The 25,633-nt window shown below is 39.8% G+C and overlaps 1 protein-coding gene across 5 annotated transcripts in view; it reads right to left on the bottom strand.

Moving 5' to 3' along the window:
- The window catches only part of NTRK2 (neurotrophic receptor tyrosine kinase 2), a 290,024-nt gene that overhangs the window by 83,750 nt on the left and 180,641 nt on the right, over positions 1-25,633 (bottom strand). For all 5 annotated transcript variants that reach the window (XM_075598957.1, XM_075598964.1, XM_075598969.1 and 2 more), the window contains one exon: positions 3,027-3,215. In XM_075598957.1, the coding sequence (XP_075455072.1) occupies positions 3,027-3,215 (189 nt within the window). The remainder of the gene's footprint in view (positions 1-3,026; positions 3,216-25,633) is intronic.

The following is a 25,633-nucleotide window of genomic DNA, read 5'->3' as shown; positions in this document are numbered from 1 at the left end:
AGCCGGGCATCTGTGACGAAGGACATCAGCGACACCCAGGAAGGATATCAGCCTGCCCAGAGATCGCTCTAGGTCCAAGCAAGTGCTAATGGCCTCAAGCAGTCCTAGGCCTTCCAAATCATAAGGGTATTTCTAGTAATTGTAATAATAATGATGATAACGAGTACTTAGTTTAATGTTCTTGTATATTGTATTCATTAAATGAATTCAAACAAAGTCATATTTTTTGTAAATCCTTGAGTGGCACGGGAGCTTGAAGCACATTGCAAAACTATCACCGCTGCTGGACGCACCTCACTACCTTTGGTAGCACATTTAGGGATTCAGGGCCATACAATGTAAGTGGTGCTATGCCGTAAGCCATCTTATAGACCATTCACATGAGCTGTAAGGTGCCTTATGGCTTAGCAACTCACACTGATCATGGCCTATTGTTTTTGATTTGTAATGATGCATTGGATTTGCAGTCTCAACTCTAGCCGCACTGTCATCAAAGTGGCAACATGGTAGAGTTGTTATGCCTTTTATAAAATACATATTTGGGGGGAAAACAACTTTAAGTTGTAATCAGGATATGCCTATTGTTTCATGAAGTCAGAAACCAGCTAGAAACCACACTCAGTATTTGAACTACAGTATCCTGTAGAATTGAATTAAGAATTGTAAAAGCTTTTGCATCAGATTTTGTTACACAACTGCATTAGGCAATTAAAGAATTATAGGTATATTTTTTAAAAATATAGCTTTCTAGTTTGGATGGTGTTCAACAAGACTTTGATATGGGCTTGCCTTGCTTAATTTACCTAGCTTTGCTTTCAATGATGGTAAATTGCTGTCGAAAGCGAAATGTTTTATTGGTAATGGTATTAATGACATGATTTATGAAGCAGAGTCAAAGTTAAATAGCTCTCCAAATTAATGACACTCGATTGCAATAGTTGTGTGTCTCCAGGTAGTGGACCATTCATCAAAGACCAAGGGATGTAAAGATGCAAAAGAAGAGGTTGTTTATGTCAGTTTGTGAAGTAAACACTTATGCTGACTTACTGTAACAAAAATATTAAAAACGTAAATCTTTCACAACTCGCTTCCATGATTTTACCAGTAAAAAGTGGGCAAAAAGTATGCTTATGCGAGGTAAAGCAGCATTTCCATATTTTTTTATTAATAATCATCTTTACACATGCACAGTTTCATGAACTTACTTAATAAACGTTCCTGTTTCCTGTTAACTTCATTCTGATGTACATTACTTCACAGATGATTAATAATTGGGATGAATGCATAAAACACATTGGTAATGTATGTATGTCATCTTCCTATGTATTTAATGCGGTCTACTTTTTGGAATTTTAAAAGTCTCAGTCCCTCCCAGGAGGAAAGTGATCCAAGGGCATTGGCATGTTTAATAGGTTACATAGAGGAAAAAGTCAAGTATATGTATGTTTAACAAAACCTTTTAACGTTTAACATTTCCATGGTAAACAAATACTCTGGATTATTTTTTACAATATTTATCAAATGTCTTTTGGTGATATGATTTTTTTTTTTTCAGTCCTCAAAACAATAGGTCGATTGTTCTTGTTTTTTTTTACATTTTGTTCCTTGTTTGGAAAGTAATTATGAAGCCATCGCAGGTAACTGATATGCTTGAAATCAGGGATCCGGGAGAGAAGCAACGCATGTACCCGTTACAATATACTGTAAAACAATGGGAATGATTCTTTCTAAAGAAACCAATTACACTCAGAAGTTGCTAAAAGAGAAAAATTGTTAACACCTGTCTGATTGGGCGGCCCGTTTCAATCCCTCTGCTGGGCATTGCCTCTCAATAAATTTAGAGATCCCCAAAGGACCAGAGGGGTTCATAATGATTCCTTTCTATTCGGGAGAGACCAGAGATGCACTGCTTTAGATTCTTATAAATAATACATATTTAACCAATCCTGATGGCATCTTTCTCTAATGGAAACCATTGATTTGGCTGAGACAAATAGTGGACTGTCATTTGAGATGTACAAATAGGTCCATCATTAGACTATTGAAACATTTAGCTTAGTGGCTAAATCTGTCTTCTTATTAAAGGTCTTCAGAGCAGTAAATCTGTCGGAGTTTGTTCTATACACAAATGAATCACATGTGGACGCATATTGGGACACCTTAAAAGGTTTTATAAAAACATGAAATCACTTCAATAATCGTTTCACCTCCTGAAACAGATGCCACAACTCATTAACCCTGTCAGGGTTTTTTTTTTGTAGGAACAAGATTAAAAGCATATGTGACTATGGAGATTTATATTTACTTTACATATGCCACAGACATGTAAGGATGCAAACTTTAGCATTGTGATAGGCCAAGCTTGCAGTATGCAAAATCAATAAGAGCTTTGGAGCTCCCAATCTAGTTTGGCCCTGTAGGAAATTACCAACTAAGAGTCACAGAAAATGTGGTAAAACAGTTGGGACTGAATTCAATATTAGTGCAAACCATAAAATAAATAGTGTTCTCACTAAAGTAAATAGCATAAGCAATGTTTTTCCTTTTGCTTTATCCAGGCTGAAATTATATGTGTACAAACAATATTATGTTTACTCTAAACCTATTTTATTTGACAGTTCACTGTATGTACAGAGAATACATATCATTGTCAAGCTAGTGCCATGCAAAAATAAATTACTGTGTTCAGAAAGAAAGTAAAACACTGTAAAACTTGGTAGAAAGATTGCTCTACAGAAAACAAATGAGCACCCCCAAAAACATATATCAACAGAAATTAATATTGCTGTTAATCACCCCCCAAACTCAGTTGAAATAATATGAAATAAAGAGAAGTACAGCAATAAGGGTAAATGGAAATATAATATATTAGTGCATAGAAAATCAGACTCATGTTTCAGTCCTTTGACGATGGTCCCTTAGTGGCCTGGTCTGTGTTTCAACCCACTCGTATATTATATTTGAATTTATCATTAATGTTGTACTTCTCTTCAGTTTTTACGGAAAACAAGGAGCGTTCAACTTACAGGTATCAGGCTTAAGGTGACTGTTGGTAATTCCAAAGTACTGAGGGTTCTCAATGACAGGGATTTTTGTCATGCCAATGATTACGGCATCAGGTCCACCCTCAGAAGAAGATGGAGTGTTGCTGCCATTAGAAATATGATGGAGAGGGCTGGCTGAGTCATCATCATTGCTGATCACTGAAGAAGGACCTGGAGAAAAGAAACCACAAGAAAAACAATGGAGAATTTACTCATTTTCAAGTTATCACTCTGTAAGGAATTAAAATGTATTGTTGTTTTTGTAAGGGGGGAGGGGGGGAGAAAGATAGGTTAAAAAGCTGAGTTAAACACAGTTCTTCCTAGAATCACAAAAGGCATTGTAAAAAGGTCAGGCATTTTTGTGCTGTTAATGAAGGAGAATATCCCATCTGGGATGCACTATATCCATATTCTACACACATATCTGCAGCCAGTTATACAAGATATATCTATAGCTACAAGTACCATACAATTTAATTCCTATTTAGATCCAATAAAGGCATTGCATCCTATAATAATGGCACTTAACCTCATTGATGCCAAAGGAGATTGCAACTCATCACAGAAAATTATGAGGACATGGAGTTACACTGGTAGACACTGTAGCCCCTCAGGCAACAAAGATTTTTACGCCCTCATGCACATCCTCAACGTTTACTTTAGTCATTTACTGATTACAATACCGTTGAAGTCACCAGCTTCTTCTCAAAGCAAATAAATAATCCAGACCCCTTCTATTTATATCTGAAGATTCAAGTATGAGGTCCTCTTCACTTCTGAACAGTGTGATGTCTACTGCTGTTTGAATGTCTCAAGTTCCGAGCCCTATGATTACTTTTATACCAAACAGTGAATACATGGGGAGCATGGAGGGAATGGGGAGCATAACACTGCCTAGTTTTCTTCTATGCATTTTTTGGAACCACTTAGCAAATAAATAATATATAATAGAATAAATAATGTAGAATAAATACTACTTCCACATATGTAGTGCCCGGCCATACAATCCTTTAGTATTTAAGAGTATACAGCACACATTCCTACTCTTTGAATAGAGGAAACCTGTCCTTTCTTTCTTTGAAGACCAATGTCATTACAGTAAGCAATTGCCAAGTACTGATCAAGCTGAATCTGGAGCAATATTGAATTCTTATACTGTAACTCCTTTGCTTTTGTACACGATCCTGCATCGTGCCCTAGCTGATTATATCATTGGATCGTGATGTCTCAGTACCACAATGATTTCTTATTTAATTAGTTTCCAGTTTCCAGTTCATGCATCTGAGTTTTTGCCAAGGAACTTAACATTTCAAAAGTTTTCAAGCGTAATTAGGAAAGTCCAATGTTTGCCCAAATGTTTTAGTAGTAGAGAATCACTGCCATGGTTTTTTCTACCTGCTTATGAATCCCATCGTGACATTTAATGTATTAAACATCCCTTCTCAAAAGTATTTCACTGTGCTTAAAATTACTGTTAGTGTTTACAGTTCTAAGTGATGCTGTAGAATATTCTAAGTCAGGGGTTCTAAACTGCAGTCATCAAGACCCCCCAACAGGTTGGGTTTTCAAGATATCCCTGCTTCAGACAGGGTGGGTGGATATAGAATTAACACTGTGTGTGTGTGTGCGCACACACAAACAGTGCACAGTGTTAATTTTATATCCACCCACCCTGTCCCTTTCCCAACCAACTAGCTCAGTCTCCAGCCACCTGTGCTGAATGGGTCACATCAAATTCCATCTTAATTAATAAATATAAAAATATTTATTAAATATATTTCTACTGTATATGTATTGTTAGCCTAAAACAAGAGTATGTATGTTCAGGTTGGATAACTGGGTATGCAGAGAAGCTAAAAGATGGGGTTTACCATGAGCACACAGTGCCACTTTTTACTTCAAAAACCATTTTTAACATGGTTCCCTATAGGCTTAAGCTTGCTACATGGTCACAGCTTTGAGCACAGCTATGGTTAAGGTGCATATCCAGCAAACCCACCCACAGACAGCTGTTTGACCTTAATGGGTCTCATCAGTGTGGGGTTGGATAACTGGGTATGCAGAGAAGCTAAAGGATGGGGTTTACCATACTGAGTTAAGTTATGGTGAGTAAAAAAAGTGACAAAAACCCTCCACAGCAAAGCAAATATGCAAATGTAAATACAACTGTATACAAATACAACCATGTTAAAAATGGTTTTTGAAGCAAAAATTGGAACTGTGTGCTCATTTGCATGTCATTTCCCAGAATCCCTTGCTGCAGTGGAAGTGCTGTGTGCTGGGTGATAATGGTGAAAGGCGGGGTTGCAGACCTGCCTAAGACATGCAGATGAGCATACAGTTGTATTTACATTTGCATATTTGCTTTGCTGTGGAGTGTTTTTGTCACTTTTTTTACTCACCATAACATAACTCAGTGTCCGTCCATCCCTGTGTAATTTTGGGATTACATGCCTTTCTCCTCCTGTGCAATAATCCCTGTTAAAAGGGCAGGTTTGACAGGAGTAATCATGGGGTTTGCCCTCACTTCATATGCTGTGTATTATTCAGTGAAGGAAGTGACATCAGGCTCTGTGTCCACTAACAGTGACACAGGGATGGTGCCTACTGAAGCTATATAATATGCAGCACTTCCTGAATTTAGTGTGTGTACCTCACCATCTGAGTGAGATGAGTCTATCCAGCAACCTGTCAGGGCTGTGGCAGTGTTTTTGGCCCTCCTTTTAGGGAGTGGTGTGGAAGACTATACCTCTTACTTCATTAGGGAGTAGGGGAAGAGTTAGACCTTTCGGGGCCCTTGCCTGGGAGTGTAAGGTCAGGGACTTCCTTTGGTTTGGCAACCTGAGAATGGGTGGCTAGACGACCAAGCCACTATGATGGGCGGCTGTCCATGTCTGCTGTTAATAAAGGATGCCAAAGAAAGATATCGCTTCTGTCCTGTGTGTGGAGTCACTAAGGAAGAAGGTGCACATAGAGGTTCTCTTTCAGAGACTCATCCCTGCTACGCTGGGGATCTGGAAGAGATGGAGGCGCTGTACCATAAGTGAGTATAACTCAACATTACCTCGCAAGCCAGTCCTGATGCCATTCCCCTTAATACCATCAAGTGGGAAACTCAGGAGTCCTGTAAGCCAGCAGGTGCATCACACTACAGTATAGATTACACAAAGGTGATCATAGAGTGACCACCCAAAAGAATTCCCAATATGTTGCACTCTGCTAAATCGTGGCAATTACTGAAAGGGAATAATTCCCAAACCATATAGGGAACCAGAGGGTTAAAAACGCAAAAACAAAAAATTATTTATTAACACTTCTAAATAAAGGATTAAAAACAATTAAAAAAACGAATAGCGATGGAGTATGCTATCTCAATGATAGAAAGCACGCATGTAGGTATGGGTGAAGAAAGTGGATTTTAAATATCCTATATATCACCGCAATGACTTTGCAGACGTTAGTGTTGAATCATTCCATATGGTAACCATATACCGTGTCTGCAAAATATTCTCTCTTATTCCAAACAGCCAAACCTCACTATGCCTGAATTTCAACTTGCCAAGGTTGTAGCGACGGTATATTTTTAAATGCCCTTAGCAACATATACCTATGAACATGTTGCTTCCAGTTGGGGCTATTAAATCAAAGCCTGTGACACAGACGTTACTTGCAGTGGTAAGTATGTAATTAATGTAACGCATGCATAACAGGGTATGGGCCCCAAAAAACTCATAAATCCAATATTATGAGATAGTATATGTGTATCAGCGTGATAAACGAAAAAGGCAACTCAAATAGAAAGGTTGCCCGTGATATACGTTTGACTCTCAATAGTCTGTCTGCATAGTAGCAGGATTAGGCCCAGAGTTCATACAACCGTTCAGCTACACTGTGTCCAAATTGGCCTCATACTCCATCCGTTTACTAAATGTTTACTAAATTGATAGACCGCCCCTAAGGACAATACGGTCAGGCTAAACATTACCTCAGGGATCCCGCAAGGGGGACTGGAACAATGCATTACTTAAAAAAGAATGTAAGTGGATATTTACTCTAAAAACTCGCAGCCCCCATGGATTAAATGAGGGATTTATTTATTCCCCGTTTATTTAAATTCTCCCAATACGTGACTAGTTTAGGTTAAATAATTTAATGTTTAGCCTGACCGTATTGTCCTTAGGGGCGGTCTATCAATTTAGTAAACATTCCTACATATTGAACATCTTGCTGTTAATCCATTGTTAATACATATAGTGCATCACTCTGCTAACAGTAGCATAGACTAGATAGATAAATTTATTTAATATCTAGATCTGACCGTATTGTCCTTTTGGGCGGTCTACTTAGTCTGATAAACTTTTCTACACTATTACCTATTGATACGTGAGCATCTATCAACACTCAGTGCTGTTACCAATTCCGATATTTGGAGATCAAAGTCTGTATCATCTGGACGTGCACTACTCAATATTTACATTATTTTACCTACCTTAACGGTCCATTATTCTGGATCGCGGGAGATTAACTAATCAGGAGAGCTATAGACGTTATTTGGCACGCCCCAATCCCGCCTCCAAGAGGGTATAAATACCTTATACAACAGGAGTGAAAGGACGCTCCTCCCCCCTTGAAGAAGCGCCAAAGAGGCGCGAAACGATCGTCGGGCAGTACGCGACGCGCTATCAGATGACGTCAGCCGGTTTCGCTTTTGGAGCGGATGGAGTATGAGGCCAATTTGGACACAGTGTAGCTGAACGGTTGTATGAACTCTGGGCCTAATCCTGCTACTATGCAGACAGACTATTGAGAGTCAAACGTATATCACAGGCAACCTTTCTATTTGAGTTGCCTTTTTCGTTTATCACGCTGATACACATATACTATCTCATAATATTGGATTTATGAGTTTTTTGGGGCCCATACCCTGTTATGCATGCGTTACATTAATTACATACTTACCACTGCAAGTACCGTCTGTGTCACAGGCTTTGATTTAATAGCCCCAACTGGAAGCAACATGTTCATATGTATATGTTGCTAAGGGCATTTAAAAATATACCGTCGCTACAACCTTGGCAAGTTGAAATTCAGGCATAGTGAGGTTTGGCTGTTTGGAATAAGAGAGAATATTTTGCAGACGGTATATGGTTACCATATGGAATGATTCAACACTAACGTCTGCAAAGTCATTGCGGTGATATATAGGATATTTAAAATCCACTTTCTTCACCCATACCTACATGCGTGCTTTCTATCATTGAGATAGCATACTCCATCGCTATTCGTTTTTTTAATTGTTTTTAATCCTTTATTTAGAAGTGTTAATAAATAATTTTTTGTTTTTGCGTTTTTAACACTCTGGTTCCCTATATGGTTTGGGAATTATTCCCTTTCAGTAATTGCCACGATTTAGCAGAGTGCAACATATTGGGAATTCTTTTGGGTGGTTACTCTATGATCACCTTTGTGTAATTAATATGTTTATATTTCCCATGCACCTGTATTTGTTTACCTGTATGGTTTAGAGTATTAAGGTTGAGCAGTGATTACCACCCTCTATGGCATCACACTATAGCCATGTGTAACCAGAGAAGTATTTCCCTAGAGGGGCCAATCTGCGATTGGTTGGGGGGGGGGGGGAAACCCATTATATATATATATATATATATATATATATATATATATATATATATATATATATATATATATCACGTTACCATCCAGCAGAACAGCAAAGAGAGGCAGCACACAGAGGTAAGTAAGCAAAACAATATATTGAAACAGACATAAAGTTCTGATGTTTCGATCCCCCAGAGGGCTCTTCTTCCTGGGGGTGTGCACAGAAGAAAAAGAAGATCGAAACGTCGGAGCTTTGTGTCTGTTTCAATACATTATTTTGCTGACTTACCTCTGAGTGCTGCCTCTCTTTGCTGTTCTGCTGCCCTGCTGGAAGGTAACGTACTTTCTACATAACTTATGGGACTAGCACCAGGTTTGTTTTGATATCTACATTGGAGTGCTTGCTGTTTCTTTAACATATATACAGTATATACAGTATAAGTAAAAAAATTCAGGTTCCAGGGCATTGAGTCCATTTTACTTCAAGTTAGGTGAGGGTATAGAACTAAACGTTTGGATCAACGTGAGGCATTCTGGATCTTTACGTTAAGGACCAGTATGCCTCACTGCATCAACGTTGACTAGGATCTTACTCATTTCTTATAATGTATTTTATATAGAGAGCTCTGATCATGTATAGTGTATGGTTAATATAGTATACTATATTAAGTATGTTATAAGCAGGCAAATTATTATTCTAACATCTATAAATATACATATTTTGTTCATATATAATGTCTGTGTCATGTGGATATATATGATATTTCTTGTGGAATACCTATTCAGGGTTATAAATTATGCTTATAAATATATACTTTATTCACATAATTTCTCTGATATTTAATGCACACTTTATAATATTTCTCTAATTAGTGTTTTATTGACATCTTAGTTTACCCTAGATAACTGGGGAAGAGTCATTATATTATGTTTCACAAACAATACTCTTATGGTTTATATACTATTTTAGAATTCTTTATGCGTTTATTTTTTCAATTATATATATATAGATGTTGTATTATGCACATATTTGGTTATTTGTAAAGCTAACCTTTATTAGTAAATGAATTGTTTGTGGTTTGTCAACAGGGTTTTTCCTATATAATATATACATTATTTCTTTATTATTTTCTAGATATTTTGTTTGTTTTTATACTGTTTTTATATCTTTTGTTTGTTGATATGTGTTAATAAAGTTGTTGTTGTTGTTCAATCGTGCTACACTAGCTCCTAGAGCCTATCAGGGGTGGTGCCTGGCTGCGAGTCAGCTTGGGGTCTAGTCGCGTGGTGGTGACGTCACCTTGAGCACCAGAATCATCTGGGTGGTTTGGGTGGCTGTAGCACTGACGCGACAATCCTCCGGCACGCGGTGATGACGTCACACTGGTCCGTTTTTTGGCGCGAAATGTTCACACTATATAGGTAAGATTGTTTGTTGCTGTAATCACACCTTGACAAAGTCCCACGGACGAAACGCGCTGGTGCATTTGTGGCTTTCTTTTGCTGCGAGCAGAAGCTGATGAATTAAATACCTTTATTTTATTCTGGAGTTGCCATCTATTTTTTTGCTGCTGTGCTCCTTTGCTCCATTGCTGCTGTTACGTTATTTAATATAAATGATCAAATTCACATATTCCGACATAATCCCAATCCAAACCCGACGTATTTTGGGCAAACCTGTCTCTATACCACTCTCCTCACCTCAGCATAAGTTGTTTGACCTTTACTCATTTGGAAATATCTGAAGTGGGTGGGTTTCATAATTCCAGAATACCAACAGTGGAGCTCACAGGCTGCAACTGTGTGAAATTACAGGTAATTCCTAGGGCCAGATTCACTAAATGTTGTTATTGCTGCATTAACGTTTGGCGTAATAAAAAATGGGATTCCATTGACATTTTTTGGATTTAGTGTCATACTGCCGATAAGAAGTATATATTCACAAATGAGTTGTGATATTTATTCTCATTTGCATACGTGAAAACTGTGTCAACAGTGATACAAAACATGGTTAATTCATAGAAATCTGCATTAACCAGCGCTGACGATGCAATTGCAGGAGAAGGTTATCTAATAAGATTTCTTACAAAACCCTGTGGCAGGAATGTATTATACCCCTCTGATACCTGAGTCCACCAATGCATTGCAAAGGAATGTCTTTGTGCACCCAACTGGTAAACATACAACATAAATTCCCTACACATAGAAAACCATAACATCTATATGTGCAAATGTTAACCATGTAGTGGCCCAGGTTGTCAGCTACTAATAGGATGACCATGGCAGCCTGGCAACTTCGGCTTTTAAGGGGTTCATATATTTAATCATAATGATTATGGGTTTTTTTGTATCCCCCCTTGTAGGTTGACTGGTCTTATCTTGCCTATGTCTACAGTGGCCATGATATACTAATGTAAGATAGACCTAACGCCAGCCTGTGGTATGGAATAAAAATTGCTGTTATATTTTGGCGGTATCAGAGGTTAGTGAATAGCATGTGAATAAGTAATTATCCATTAATTCCTCATTTGCATGTTCATTTGCATACATTGTCATTAAAAAAGAATGCTGACATATCACTGCGGTAAAATGCCATTGATTGCTTTGTGAACGATTGTGATATGGCTTTAGTGAATGGGATGATAAATAACATTGGCGTTAAATACCGATAACGACAATTTCTTCATATGCTAACTTTTAGTGTATCACCCCCATAGAAAGAGTTGCTGCTATTCTCATGAGCAAGCAACTGCCTAAATAAGCATTTGATATTGGCTGACGCAAATGTAATGGACAGAAACCATTCATTTCTTTCAATACCCCTATCAATTTATAATGTATCATTATGTTTGTCACTATTTGAAACAATGAGGATATGTTTACTCAGTGACAGTAAGCAGTTCAAGCAATATCCTACGTGTTTTTTTTTTAAATAAATCAGTTCTGTACTATGAGAGCATTTAAAAAAAAACATTTTTAAAGACTTTTTTAATGTATTCTAATTTAACAGGCATTTTTGTTTCTATAGAAACCATTTACAAAGTCCCATCCCCTTTCCCTTCTGACAGGCTCTGGCTCTTGAGCCCTGTCCTCTATCTAGCAGCACACCAATTGTATCTATAACTGCATGGTCACGTGATTTTCCACGCAGAATTTTGCACTGTGGGTAGTTTTGCATCAATAACAGTGAATTAAATAACCCAGAGCAAAGTGATCGATTACAAGAGAACGGATCGATTGGCAGCTTAGCTAATCACTTGTCAGTGTATTGATGCACATATTAAATGGAACAAATGTCTAATTTTTTTTTTAAATGGCAGCTTGAACTGCATCTTTAAGTGCCAAATGTAAAGCTTATGGTCACCAGCCAAGTAGAAGATATAGTTATCATACGTCATCATGAGGACACACTAAAGGTTCATGTAACATGTATGTTGCAAGCACTAGCTTAGAATTCTTTGTTTGACTGTTTGGGTTTCAGTGTTACCGAATAGCTACACAAGGGAATTGGAAATGGTTTTTGCCCTCCTGAAAACCAGGTTAGGGCTGGATTGTAAATCCCTTCCTAAAACGGGGTCCAGGCGCAGGATATCCCAATGTTTTTTTTTTCAAATTGCCTTAATTTGGTTAGCCTGTCGGCTACATTGGGTAATAAAAAATGGGCCCTTGAGAGTAGTGGTCTTCTTGGATTTTCTAACCAGTAGTGTATCTCTTTTCAGATTATTAACCTCTCCCCAAGCAGTAAGCAAGTCATTCGATCTGTAACCCCTGGCTAGAAATCTATCATAAAGTTCTTCTGACTGTTTTTGGAAATCATCTTCGTTTGAGCAGTTTCTTTCAGCTCTCATAAATTGTCCCTTAGGAATACTTTTAATAAGGGTCCCAAGGGTGGCAGCTGTCTGTTCTCAAATAAGTATTCCTGGAATTCTCCTTTCGAAAGATATCAGTATGTATTTTAAGGGAAGATCCACATATAGTAATAGATTTAACTATCGGACATTTTGATAGTCAAAGGTGTGAGTGGAAAAAATATTATATTAATTATTATTTAATAAATCTATAAACAATAATAGTGACGTGATATCACCCTCCCAAATAAAGATCAAATCATCCATTAAATGACGATGAAATATAATGTGATCTCTATACGGGTTCCTATCTCCAAACATGTGGAACGACTCCCACCAATCCATGAACAAGTTAGCATAGGAGGGTGCAAAGCTGGTACCCATTGCCGTTCCACGTGTCTGGGGATAGTAAATACCATCAAACAGAAAATAGTTGTGTGTTAAAAGAAAGTGCACAGAGTCTAAAATAAAAGTGGTTTGTGAAAGTGATAAATCAGAGAGTTCCAGAAAATATCGTACAGCTGCCACCCCAAGGGGGTGCTCGATGATTGTGTATAATGAGGTTACGTCCATAGACATCCATATGAAATTCTGTTTCCAGCGCGTGACGTCACGTGTCGCCATCCAATGAGCTCAGTGCTTCTCCGTAACTGGTGCTCACATTGTCTCTGATTGAATGCCTCAAAACTTGAACAATAGTACCTTTAATAGGTGTTTTCAACATGGACAAGCTTAAGCGTAGGATCGGCAAAAGCACGACGTCCCTACACTAACAGCCATTCACAAATCACAGTATTAAATATTTAGTTTTTTTTTTATAGGACCATCATTTTTTTTTAAATATACAGTATATATATATATATATAAATAAAAAAAATCTATAATCTTCTATCATCTTCAAAAAATCACCCATCCTGTTAATGGCTACAATACAAATATAAATGCAAACGTTGTAAAGTGTTACCATATTACTCTAAATAGTTTGAATATCATAAGGGAAAAAAAGCAATGTCTTTTGCAAATAGTTCAAGAAATAGAATTCAGTTGAATTCAATTTGACTATTGTTACCAGCTACTATAGCAACACATTGCTGCCTACCATGTTTCATATGTGTACGCGCACTAACTACACCAGCTTTCTCTAAACCTTTTGATAAATGTTACAAACCATGACAGATTTAAATGTTGGCTTATTTGACAAACGAGCTGTTTTACATGAAGTTGCCTAAATTCCATTCCCTTAATGCACTGACTAAATCACATTACAGCAGTGGACATGCAGCTGACACTTGCTGTAGAGGAGAAAAAGCAGGTTTCACAAATGTGAAAACAATCTTCTGAAATGCAATTTAAAAAAAAAAAAAAGCAGCTTTCTGCTGACAGGAAGCAATGGCTTGCCCTCTCATGAATCATTTAGGCAGAACATGAATCACAGGTTAATATCGTAAAGAGGGCCTAAGCTCTGCTTTATACTGATTGAATGGGGTCACCTAATTACTTGTCACAATGATCTAAGTAACCATTTTTTGACACCTATTATTGACTTTGTTTCCTCACGCAGTGCACTCCTGGTTCTGGCAGGGAAACGACACCATTGCTTTTAAAGTCAAGCTGTTTGTAAACTCACATACAGCTCTGGGTTTAAGGCAATGACCATTTCGAATGCAATATATAAGATGCAATCATATTAGAGAAATGTAACGGATACATTGCAAGGGCTTGTCAAGGTTGATTAGAAGTCATTAGAAAAATATTGCCGTTGTGTCTTATTGCTAAACTCACATGTAATCCATGCAAGTTCTTCCCATTATGTGTTATTTGTATTATTTGTTATTTATATTATTATGTCACGGGTATTACTGCTGTGAAGAGCTATGTACATTTATGGCACTATATAAATAAAGATATACAGTACATACATACTATATACAATGTCCACTACAGTATGTTTCACTATCTAAAACATTATCCATTATACAACACATTATGTTGCAGGTCTTTTTTGGAAACAAATGGGTTTGAAAAAAAAAGTACTTTAAATTGTACACACATTTGAGAAAACCCATGGTTTTAAAGGTACTATATATATTTCAGGGGTTTTCAAAAGCACAAATTCTGTTACAGTACAGCATGTAACCCTCTAGCTGGGTCTCTCACGGCTTCCCATTAAATCCGAGTTACATGCATGTACAGTATGTAAGACTTTTATCTGTGGACCGAATTATACAAAATATGTTGGATTCTACCATAAACCTTATTAAGTGGGGGAAGAAATCAGTGCATTTCTATTTGCAAGTACCTTATTTAGCCTGTTTACAATGCATGACCTTCCCCTCAGGTAGTGAAGGGTTAAGGAATTTTGCAATGTCTAAAGGCTATTTTCACTTTTTTAAATCTTTCTTTACGTGTGGTTTTACTAGCTTAGCTGCAGTAAATTAGCACAACTTTGAGTGCACCGTACGAAGTTAAATGTGAGAGTCATTCTGTCACGTTCATCAAATATTGTACCCTGAAGGGAATAATTACAATTAAATTATATTTGTTGGGTGTAACACTGTATTTTAAATATTTGCAGTGAGTGTACTTTCACTATTTGACTGAAACATGTATATTACTTTTTCCATCCATAACATTACCAGCCCTTATTTTTTCTTTACGATGGGCCTTCATATAGGATTGAATTACGTTCACATATTATTGTCTACAAACATCCACTTATTTGTACTTATCAAGATAATGACTTTTCAAAGACAGAGCATCTGTCTTTGGAAAGTGAGAGAGAAGCAGGAGACAGAAAAAGTTAGAGAGCAGGAGAAGAGTAAGAAACAGGAGTCAGAAAAAAGTTAGAAAGAGTCAGAAGAGAATAAGAAAACAGAGAAGGGGCATAAAGCAGGAGGGTAGAAGGACAATGTGGGAGGTCGGTTTCTTATTGTTTTCCCTTACACCTCAAAATCAGGGGGGGAGGAGTTCAATTTAGTAGTATCTTGAGTTGTATGTATATATCTCCTCAAAACTCCATCCACATTAAAAAGGAGCACACTTGAGCTACGCAACATATATTTAAATGCGTCACTTCCTAAAAGGATTTCCATAACAACTAGATCGAGTTAACGCGCATACGGCACCTATAGTAGTGACTGTAATGGTGTACTCTTGTGTCAGATCCAACAGGATTAGCACTCATAAGCACTGCTTTTCTGAGCAGCAGCTCTAGCAGTGTGAGCTAAAGCAGCTGACGTACTTTAGAGCTGTACTTCTCATTGAGTGATCATACATGTACAAAGCCCCCTACCCTCTTCTGTGATAGAGAAGTACATCTAATAAGCAGTCTTCTGCCTTAAGACACCTTCTGGCGCAGGAAGACACCTTACAGTCCATTTATTTGAATAGGCTATAATGTATTCCAGCACCAAAGGTGCCTTATGACAAAACACTGCTTAGTAAATATTGCCACTGTTTTTATCCTTTAAAAGATTAGAATTACTAACTCAAGTCACCAGGTCACTGTACTACAGTATATTAGTTTATTTCTGCATCTGCTTTATTTGCTGTGCTTCACCTTGTTTTTACTCATGCGTGTTAGAAAACCTGTAGTTTATTTAATTTCAATTGGCTTCAGTAACTCATAGCCTTTACTTTGTGCTTGAAGTACTTTCAAGGTTGCAATCAACAAAATAGATATCCATTGGAGATATGCTAGTAGACAGTTACAATGGTGCTCCCCAGTTAGTTTAGCTCACACTGATAGAGCTGCTGCTTAGGAAAGCAGTGGTTGTGAGTTCTAGTCCTGTTGTGTCTGACACCAATAACTTATTTCAGTCAGTAGGTGCCTTAGGCTTATCAACTCAATATAGTTCTTCGAAAGTCTGGGATGTGACTCGTTTAAAAATATACTTTGCATAGCTAACAGGGTACCTCAGGTGTGCTCCTTTTTCAGCACAGGCATCTCTCCCTAATTTATTTGGAGGGAGGTTTGAGGGGATATATATATATATATATATATATATATATATATATATATATATATATATATATATATATATATATATATATATATATATATATATATATATACACAACTGGTGATACTACTAAATTGAGCTCCTATTTTTTAGTACTCAACCCGCAGACAGATTTTGGTGTGTGGATCAGATTCAGACAGGTTTGCCAATCTCTACAAACTAACAGGGTACAGTAGCTCAATAAACAGGAGAGGCTCTAACATTTGGACACTGGACAAAACAAGGGATTTAAGGGGTTATGATTCAGTTTGTTAAATCCATTAAGGTACAAGATCATTATAGGGAATAATCCAAAGCTAAAAGATTGATTAACTCTGTTTTAAATTATAATGTACAAGACAAAGAAGGGTGGGTAGCAGTGTTGGTCCTTTCTTCCATGCAGTAACAAAGGAGGGAGAGGGAGAAGGTGGTCTGATACCTTTTATTGGACCAACAAGTAGTTTATATGTTACAAGCTTTCTTACCGCTCAGGGTCCTTCATCGGGTGTGGCAGAAATACAGAAATGCAATATAATATACAGTGTTTGTAAGAGGGTTATCTGGTTGCAATGGATGTTGCGAGGAAGTGGGAAATATGATAAGGCACATGAAGGAGAGTAACAAAGCAGGACTACAGCTACAGTGGACAAGCAATGAGAATGTAAAAGTTACTCAATCTTTTATCCTTAAATTATTCCCTATAACAGAGTGGTCTACTGGAATTGGAGTATAGAATATCTTGACTGCAAATTGGTTAACGAACAAGAAAGTTCCACATGCGCTAGACTCTTCAGATCGGTACTGGAAAAAAAACCAAGCTTATCCATCCCCTTTGCATCCTTGACCTTATGTGAGTGCACTGCTCACTCAACGAGGGAACCCCAATCTTCAAAAATGACAAGAAGAGACACAAAGCGCATCAGTGGTAAATGGATTGCAAAATGTAATTACAATGCTCATAATATCCAAACTTACAATTAAAAACTTGAGTAACGGTCCCCGGGGATCCTACTGTGGAGCTCCGTTTTTAATTGTAAATTTGGATATTATGAGCACTGTAATTAAATTTTGCTATTCATTTACCCCTGGTGCGCTTTGTCTCTTGTCTTCTCCTGCAAATTGATTAAGTAGAACTGAAGAGAGCAGAAGAAAAATTGAAAGCAAAGCACTTTAAAAAGCTAGTGTGAAAACTCAGAAAATAATGTGAATTCTTACGTTTATCAATGGATTTCAGTGCACCCCATACTACATCTAGTAAGTTGATGTTGCCTTTATCGTGCGTGTGTGCATTCTTTTGTGAAACAAAATGTTTGACATACTGTAGCTGTATCAATTGAGAAAGTAGGGATATAAAAATAGCTTGTAGGGTCAGCAGAAGGGACATTACAGCTGATCTTGTCACAGGGAATTTTTCAGGTTATAATAAGAGCAAGCAACCAAACTAAAAGGAGATGCACTGATTAAAAGCAAATGGGACCATTTATCAAAGTCTCCTGGTTACAAAAATAAAAGGAACAAAATAAATACCGTAAACGGAATTTATCAAGAAAATGTGTGCACATTGAATGACATTTATCTCTTTTAAATTTAGTACAGTATTTGATCCCTAATTTTGCAACAGGCAGACTGGTAAATAACCCCAAAAATGTATTGCATTTTAAATGGTCAAAAACTCAAACTTTAAAACTGTACTTTGTAAACTGATAAAACAGCTAAGATGTCCCCCCCCCAGGCTGCCTCCTGTCGTAGCTTTGATGTGCGATTTAGTGCAAAGCTAGGCTAGATGTACTACACCTTTATTAAAACCAAACAGTGTGCATGCAGGGAACAGATAAGGAGACACGCCGGAAATTACAAATGTATGATACGGGTTATCACAATGCAATCCTGGTACTACAACCTCTGATGAAGGTCTGAGGAGGGAAACACATTAGGCTACTTTAAGAGACTGCAGAGACTCAAGTGATTCACAGTTTGGAGGTTGGTGCCTCTGGAGATGCGAAAGAGACTGAGACTTAAGTGTTGCGCTGCCCAGAAGTGATGTCACACGCTGAAATGGAGAAATCGTGCATCCACAGCATTGAGAGGAAGACAGGAGCGGTCAGCTTTCTGTGAGATCCTTTGTAGTCTATGTGCACTTTGCCTGTGGGCTAATTATGAGTGTAACCTGTACAGCCCTGTGTATTTTAACTCAATACAATATCTCACTGCCCTTCTCTCTTGCATTTTGTCTTTTAATGTATTCATCCCAAGGGCAGTACAAAGGACTCGGGGCATCCCTTAAGGTTGGAGGAAAGGAGATTTCACCAGCAATAAAGGAAAGGGTTCTTTACAGTAAGGGCAGTTAAAATGTGGAAATCATTACCCATGGAGACTGTGATGGCAGATACAATAGATTTGTTCAAAAAAAGGTTGGACATCTTTTCAGATAGGAAAGGTATACAGGGATATACCAAATAAGTATACATGGGAAGGATGTTGATCCAGGGATTAATCCGATTGCCAATTCTTGGAGTCAGGAAGGAATTTATTTTTCCCCTTTATCGTTTTAATCTTACCCACCTAATGTGAGTAGGTCCTCATTCACTGTTTTGCGTACTACTGTATCTGTGTCTAACACATTCATTTAACTGGTGCTGTGTTGCACATAGATGTAGCCAAGTCCCCCTCTTACCTTCAGGCTGCGGGAGGGTTGAGTAGCGGCATGCGGGGGGGCAGGTGAAGAAAAGGAGGCTCCCGGTGGCTCCCTCTACAGGGCGCCACCATGCTGGTATGCGTGCGCATGCGCAGGTGCAGAAAGTCGCGCAAGCATTGGCTCATAAGGGAAGGCTCAACACCACTGGGATACGTGTCACATGCAAGCGGACCGCCAATAGGGCTGCAGGAGGCTCCTGTCTGCAAAGTAGCTACAATTAGCGCGCTTCAACCTTGCTAGTCAGTTGGAGCCAGGACGGAGAAGGGGATGTTAGGATCTGAGTGTCAGTGGCACTCAGACTAGGTCAGATTAACCCCTAAGGTCCCAGATAGGTCACAATCCAGTAAGCTTGTGGTTGCTTCAGGGAAGGCTCCTTAGATAGGGACACTGCCCCTGTAGTGCCAAGTTTCAGGGACACAGCAGTGGACACCACGTGGTGCATCAGGCCTGTAGTTTGAGACCAAGCTGCCATCTTTGACAGAGACTATCTATGGTGGGACACTCCGGCTGGAGGCCACCCCACATGATTGCAGAAGGCATCATTGGATCAGACTGATCGTTTGATTGTTGTTCAGCTACATCCGGGTGCTGGAGCCCCGGGCAGGTATACCAACAAGTGCACCAACAGTCCACAGGCTAGTGCTACGCCTCATATTGGGGGGAATTGACACTGTGGGAAGGACACTAGGGCTCTGGTGCCCCTGCATCCCAAGTATGGTGGGAATACCCTGTGGGGTTATCTACATCTGCATAGCATATGCATTGTGTTGTATTATTGTTATGTTGATTAGGTGTCCAGTAAATACTATGATACCATAACCTGTGAGAAAGTGCGCGCATGCGCATGAAACGCGTTGGGAATTACTTATTTTAGAGTTGGAGTTGTGGTTCCCGGTAGTAGCAGCCTAGCATCCTGATTTGTGTTGTGGGGGACGAGAATAACAAGAGGACAAGACTTCGGCAGAAGGAAGAAGGAGCGTGACGTCACGTCCGTTTGGTGGTACAGCTCCTGCGGCCCGTGCGGCTCCACACTGCATCCCCGTCACGTGGGACGCCAGTAAGAAGACTCCGGTCGCCATCTTGAGACTACCAAAGACTGTGTCTTTATCCTCAATGCTTGAAAACTTCTTAATCGTGTGAGTAGGGCAACGATTTTACCCCCCACCCTCGGATTGATGTCTGCATACCACGGAACCCTGCAATTAGTTGTTAATAAATAGCTTTTCATTATTTTATAGTCTGGCTTGTGTTAATGTTAGTTTGTCTAGTGTGTCATGTTTGTATTGTGTTGTTAATGTTATATGTTCCATGGTTTTATATCTGCATTGACTGATATACTGCACCATAATTTATTTTCTTTTACTTTCACATATCTCACCATCCCTTGGGAGCTTCCACAGTCCGTTTGATCACCCACTGACTATCTAAGGACATCAATTGGACTACCACCCATTTGGTTTGGACTTTTTCAAATATACTTATAATTCACTGTCACGTTTGGCGCCGGCATTTCTTTTTCCTTCTGTGTGTCATTACTGGTACATTGTCTTGGAAGGGGCTATCCCCCTGCGTGCGGATCCCTTCCGGGTGGAGGCGCTTTATACGTGTAAGTGTATAGTCATCCCAGGCTCCCTTCAGCGGAGAATCAGGCCTCCTGTAAGCCATCCAGGTAAATCACCATGGTAGCGTCCCTTGATACGGGGGGAAAGGGGGCTACATACAGTATTATTAACTGTGCATGGGCTCTGTCATTTGTTAAAGTTCTCTGCTGCAGTTTTTTTTCCTTCAATGTTTTTAAAGTGCATAAAACTCTTTTTATGTACTTTGTTGTTTGATATATTCACTTTGCCCTTAAATTGGATTTCCCAGGACATGTTGATGTGCTGATAGTAAAGATTAGATCTTCAAAGTCGGCCTAGCTGCATTTTTGGACAGATTTGAAAAAGAAAACCTAGAAAAATGTGTACCTTGGCTGTAAAAAAGAAAACATGCTGCAGTTCTACAAATGGCAATATTCCAATTAGCTCATCAATGCGAAAGTTTATTTTTATAGTAAAGGCCATTAACTATTATCTGAACGGGGGCCCCAAAACACGATACTGGACAAAACATGCTGCTATTTTACTAACCATGCAAAATGCAGACACTTTGTGGGGGGACAAGTTGTAAGGGTTTTCTCCCTCTTCACCCACACACATTTTTAATGATATGCAAGTGACAAAAATAACTTTTCTCCAAGGCAGATGCAGAAGTCCTCCCCGGGGCTGTAGTAAACCATTGTATGGAAAAAGGGGAGCAAAGTTTTTTATTGTCTTATTAAACCCTTTGCGGCCAGATCGGCCATCAACACACTGCTCTGCCGCAAGCACTATATCCCCTTTACCTATACTTATAAGAACCCCTTGTACCCCTTATACTTTACCATAATGGTTTAGTTAACCCCTTTGCTGCCGGAAGGGCTTGCAAAACTTCCCATTGCATTACAAGCCCTTCTGTTTCTGAATATTGCTTTAGTCAGTGTCTTCCAAATATGTTGATCCGTACAGGTTAATTATTTTCATTCAGCAATCACACAAACACAGATGATAAAACATGTATGTTGCTGTTCTGCATGACCCATGAGTGCTTTCCAACTGTCCTGATTTATCAGGGAAACTCCCTCACAATTGGCTGAAAAATGTATAATTTCTCTATTCTCTCCCGGGGGGGAAAAAAAAAACATTCCCTCTACTTATTGCAAATCAGCGGGAGATAAAGAGATCACCGAAATATTCCTACCAGATCTCCCTGAAAATAGTTTGCATATGTTGACCGGTATGGATCTATGTTTAAGTTGAATCTCCATAACCGTTGTAGGGGGTTAAGAAAAACATGAACACTGTCTTCTATGCTCTTAAGCGTTACAATGTACCTTTTGAGATAAGGTTGGTGCAAAAGGTAAGAGTTAAAGAAACCCAACTATTCCATGATAGTGCCAAGTCAAAAACTCAGGGGAAGGCAATATTTGGGTAGTGGAAATGATTCTTGTAAATCATGTTTAAAGAAAAACATGTACGGTTTTAGGTTGCTATGGAATTGTCTCCTGGGAAATTACTATCTGAAGCCACTGCCAACTGTGGTCAGTAAGAATGCACAGCCCCTCTTCTTATGCCAATTGCTTCCCTCAGCTTAATCTGCGATTAACTTCTTCAAGGCAAGATGGACCAGAAACCCATTAGAAAGCAATATGCTTCACATCCATCTGGCAACAAAAAGGTTTAAAGTGTAGATGAGTGGGGGGGAAAAAAATCAGGAATCACTCATGTTAATTTCCTGCTAATGGTTGTTAGTAGTTGAATAAATCCAACTACTGAACTTTTGCGCAGGGTTATGGGTTTAATTCATATCTATTGCACCACAAGCTATTATAGCCTTCCAGGTAACGAATTAATGACAGTCATAAAGCAGTTTGGTTCCTGATGGGACCATTTATACCAGTAGCAGTAGAGATCAGATGGACTATGCTGATCGATGATGAATTTATGAGCTATCAGTATTGGCAGCTGAAAGGAGCAGGGCTGGTTATCAAGGAGCAACAAAGCACTAGATTCATTATTCCACAGAGATACGTATACTTTAAGATATGTACAAAGATAGACTTGGGAATGCAAAAACAACTAAGAGAGGAATGAGCAATGATTTATTGTTTTAATATGTTGGATATATCAACTTTTACTCTTGTATGGGTGTAGATAACCTTGATAATAAATATATTATCATAGTAGTGGAATGGCAGATTTTTGAAATGAGGATAAAAGTATTGCTGGGAAATGATGAACTCTAGCACAAGTAAATGCATGGGGTATTAATCAATATCTTATTACTTGTTTGTGTGCGTCTGTCAACAGAGGCAAAAAAAATACATTTATTAATGGCGGTTTCATCTTGATTACCAGATGTTTTTTTTTTTTGTTAATTTTTTTTACATCAACGGGACATAAAAAAAAATAAAAAATCTTGGGCTGTTTTATTGCATATCCTATTTAAGGGCACAGTCATTCAGTGCCAGTATTGGGTTAGCGCACCAGATCTGGTGTTAACTTCTATTGACATGAATCGGAGTTAATACCAGATTGGATGGGCTGACCCGTCCTGGCGCTTGATAAAGGTGCACCTTGATCCTGATATATTCATAGCAATGCATAATACATTCTGACAAAGGTGTTAATGCAAAATATTCTTCTCCCATTTCGTCAGTGACTTCCTTCGCCTCCTGCTATGTCAAACCACGGATGCCTTCTTTAAAACACGGAAGTCCCTTTGAGCAGATGATCAGTTGTCTCAGGTGAAGTCTTGCTGTATCATGGAACTGTTCAAGTTTTCGGTTCGCAAATGTTTGTTGCAAAATTTACGGAAATGTTTCAGAAATGACGGGGTCTTCAAATAAAAAAGGGTGCAATTCACCTTTTTGGGGTGAAAGTTTGCAAAAATGGCGTAATTGACATGGTGACCACAGTGCACATGTACGGGTATAATCAGATTATCCTTCAATGTTGTATTATGAATCGTATACCAGCACATCATATTCAACAGACCAGTGCCCCAAAACACTTTTGTTTTTCAATATACAGCTAAACCCCGTTATAACGCGCCTCGTTATACCGCGATTCGGTTATAACGCGGTTTTCCCGTGGCTCCCGTTTTTTTTAAAAAAAAAAAAAAAAAAAAAAAAAAAATTTTTAAAAAAAAATTTTTTTTACATTTTTTTTTTTGCACACTGCACACACTCACTGCACACACACTGCTCATTGCTCACACTGCCACACTGCACACACACTGCACACTGCACACACTGACACACTGCACACACTCACTGCACACACACTGCTCATTGCTCACTGCCACACTGCACACACACTGCTCATTGCTCACACTGACACACTGCACACACACTGACCACACTCACGCACACTCACACACACTTACGCACACTCACGCACACTTACGCACACTTACAGACACTCACACACACTCACACACACTCACACACACACACACACACACACACACACACACACACACTTACACACACTTAGACACTCACACACACTCACACACACTTACACACACTTAGACACTCACAAACACACACTCACACACTCACAAACACTTACACACTCACAGACACTCACACACACTCACACACACTTAGACACTCACAGACACTCACAGACACTCACACTCACAGACACTCACACACACTCACACACACTCACACACACTCACACACACTTACACACACTTACACACTCACAGACACTCACACACACTCACACACACTTACACACACACTCAGACACTTACCCACACTCACACACCCATATACACACACACACTTTCTCTCCCATATATACATACACACACACTCTCTCACTCTACACAGACGGGCCGCGACCAGCACCACCACCCGCTCCCCCCCCTCCTCCCGCGCAGGCAGCGGGAGCACCGGGGACAGCGGTGGGGAGAAGAAACCCCCCGCTACAACCTCCATGCAGGCAGCATGGTTCTGAGGTAAGCGGCGACCTGAGGGGACATCCCCACTCCCATCTCCTGCCCCGCGGCCTGTCCCGAGGTGACAGGGGGAAGCGGGGACAGGAGAGACATCCCCGCTCCCATCTCCTGCCCCGCGGCCTGTCCCGAGGTGACAGGGGGAAGCGGGGACAGGAGAGACATCCCCGCTCCCATCTCCTGCCCCGCGGCCTGTCCCGAGGTGACAGGGGGAAGCGGGGACAGGAGGGACATCCCCGCTCCCATCTCCTGCCCCGCGGCCTGTCCCGAGGTGACAGGGGGAAGCGGGGACAGGAGAGACATCCCCGCTCCCATCTCCTGCCCCGCGGCCTGTCCCGAGGTGACAGGGGGAAGCGGGGACAGGAGAGACATCCCCGCTCCCATCTCCTGCCCCGCGGCCTGTCCCGAGGTGACAGGGGGAAGCGGGGACAGGAGGGACATCCCCGCTCCCATCTCCTGCCCCGCGGCCTGTCCCGAGGTGACAGGGGGAAGCGGGGACAGGAGAGACATCCCCGCTCCCATCTCCTGCCCCGCGGCCTGTCCCGAGGTGACAGGGGGAAGCGGGGACAGGAGAGACATCCCCGCTCCCATCTCCTGCCCCGCGGCCTGTCCCGCGGTGACAGGGGGAAGCGGGGAGCGGAGGGACATGCCCGCTCCCATCTCCTGTCCCGCGGGATGAATATGCGCTAAAGCGCGGCGGCCATTTTTTTTTCTCGCGACCCCGTTAGTAACGCGGTGGTCTCGGGGTGGACCCCGAGACCCGCGTTATAACGGGGTTTAGCTGTAATAAGAACACCTATATAATGTTTAATTATATATCTTCTTCAATTACATTTTTAAGCTTTCTTTATTCATATAGCTCTGAATGTGCTACTTTGT

The sequence above is a fragment of the Ascaphus truei genome, chromosome 1 (assembly GCF_040206685.1).
Source record: "Ascaphus truei isolate aAscTru1 chromosome 1, aAscTru1.hap1, whole genome shotgun sequence".
Classification (NCBI taxonomy): domain Eukaryota; kingdom Metazoa; phylum Chordata; class Amphibia; order Anura; family Ascaphidae; genus Ascaphus; species Ascaphus truei.
The sequence above is the reverse complement of the archived record's forward strand: the minus strand, read 5'-3'. Positions and strand labels throughout refer to the sequence as shown.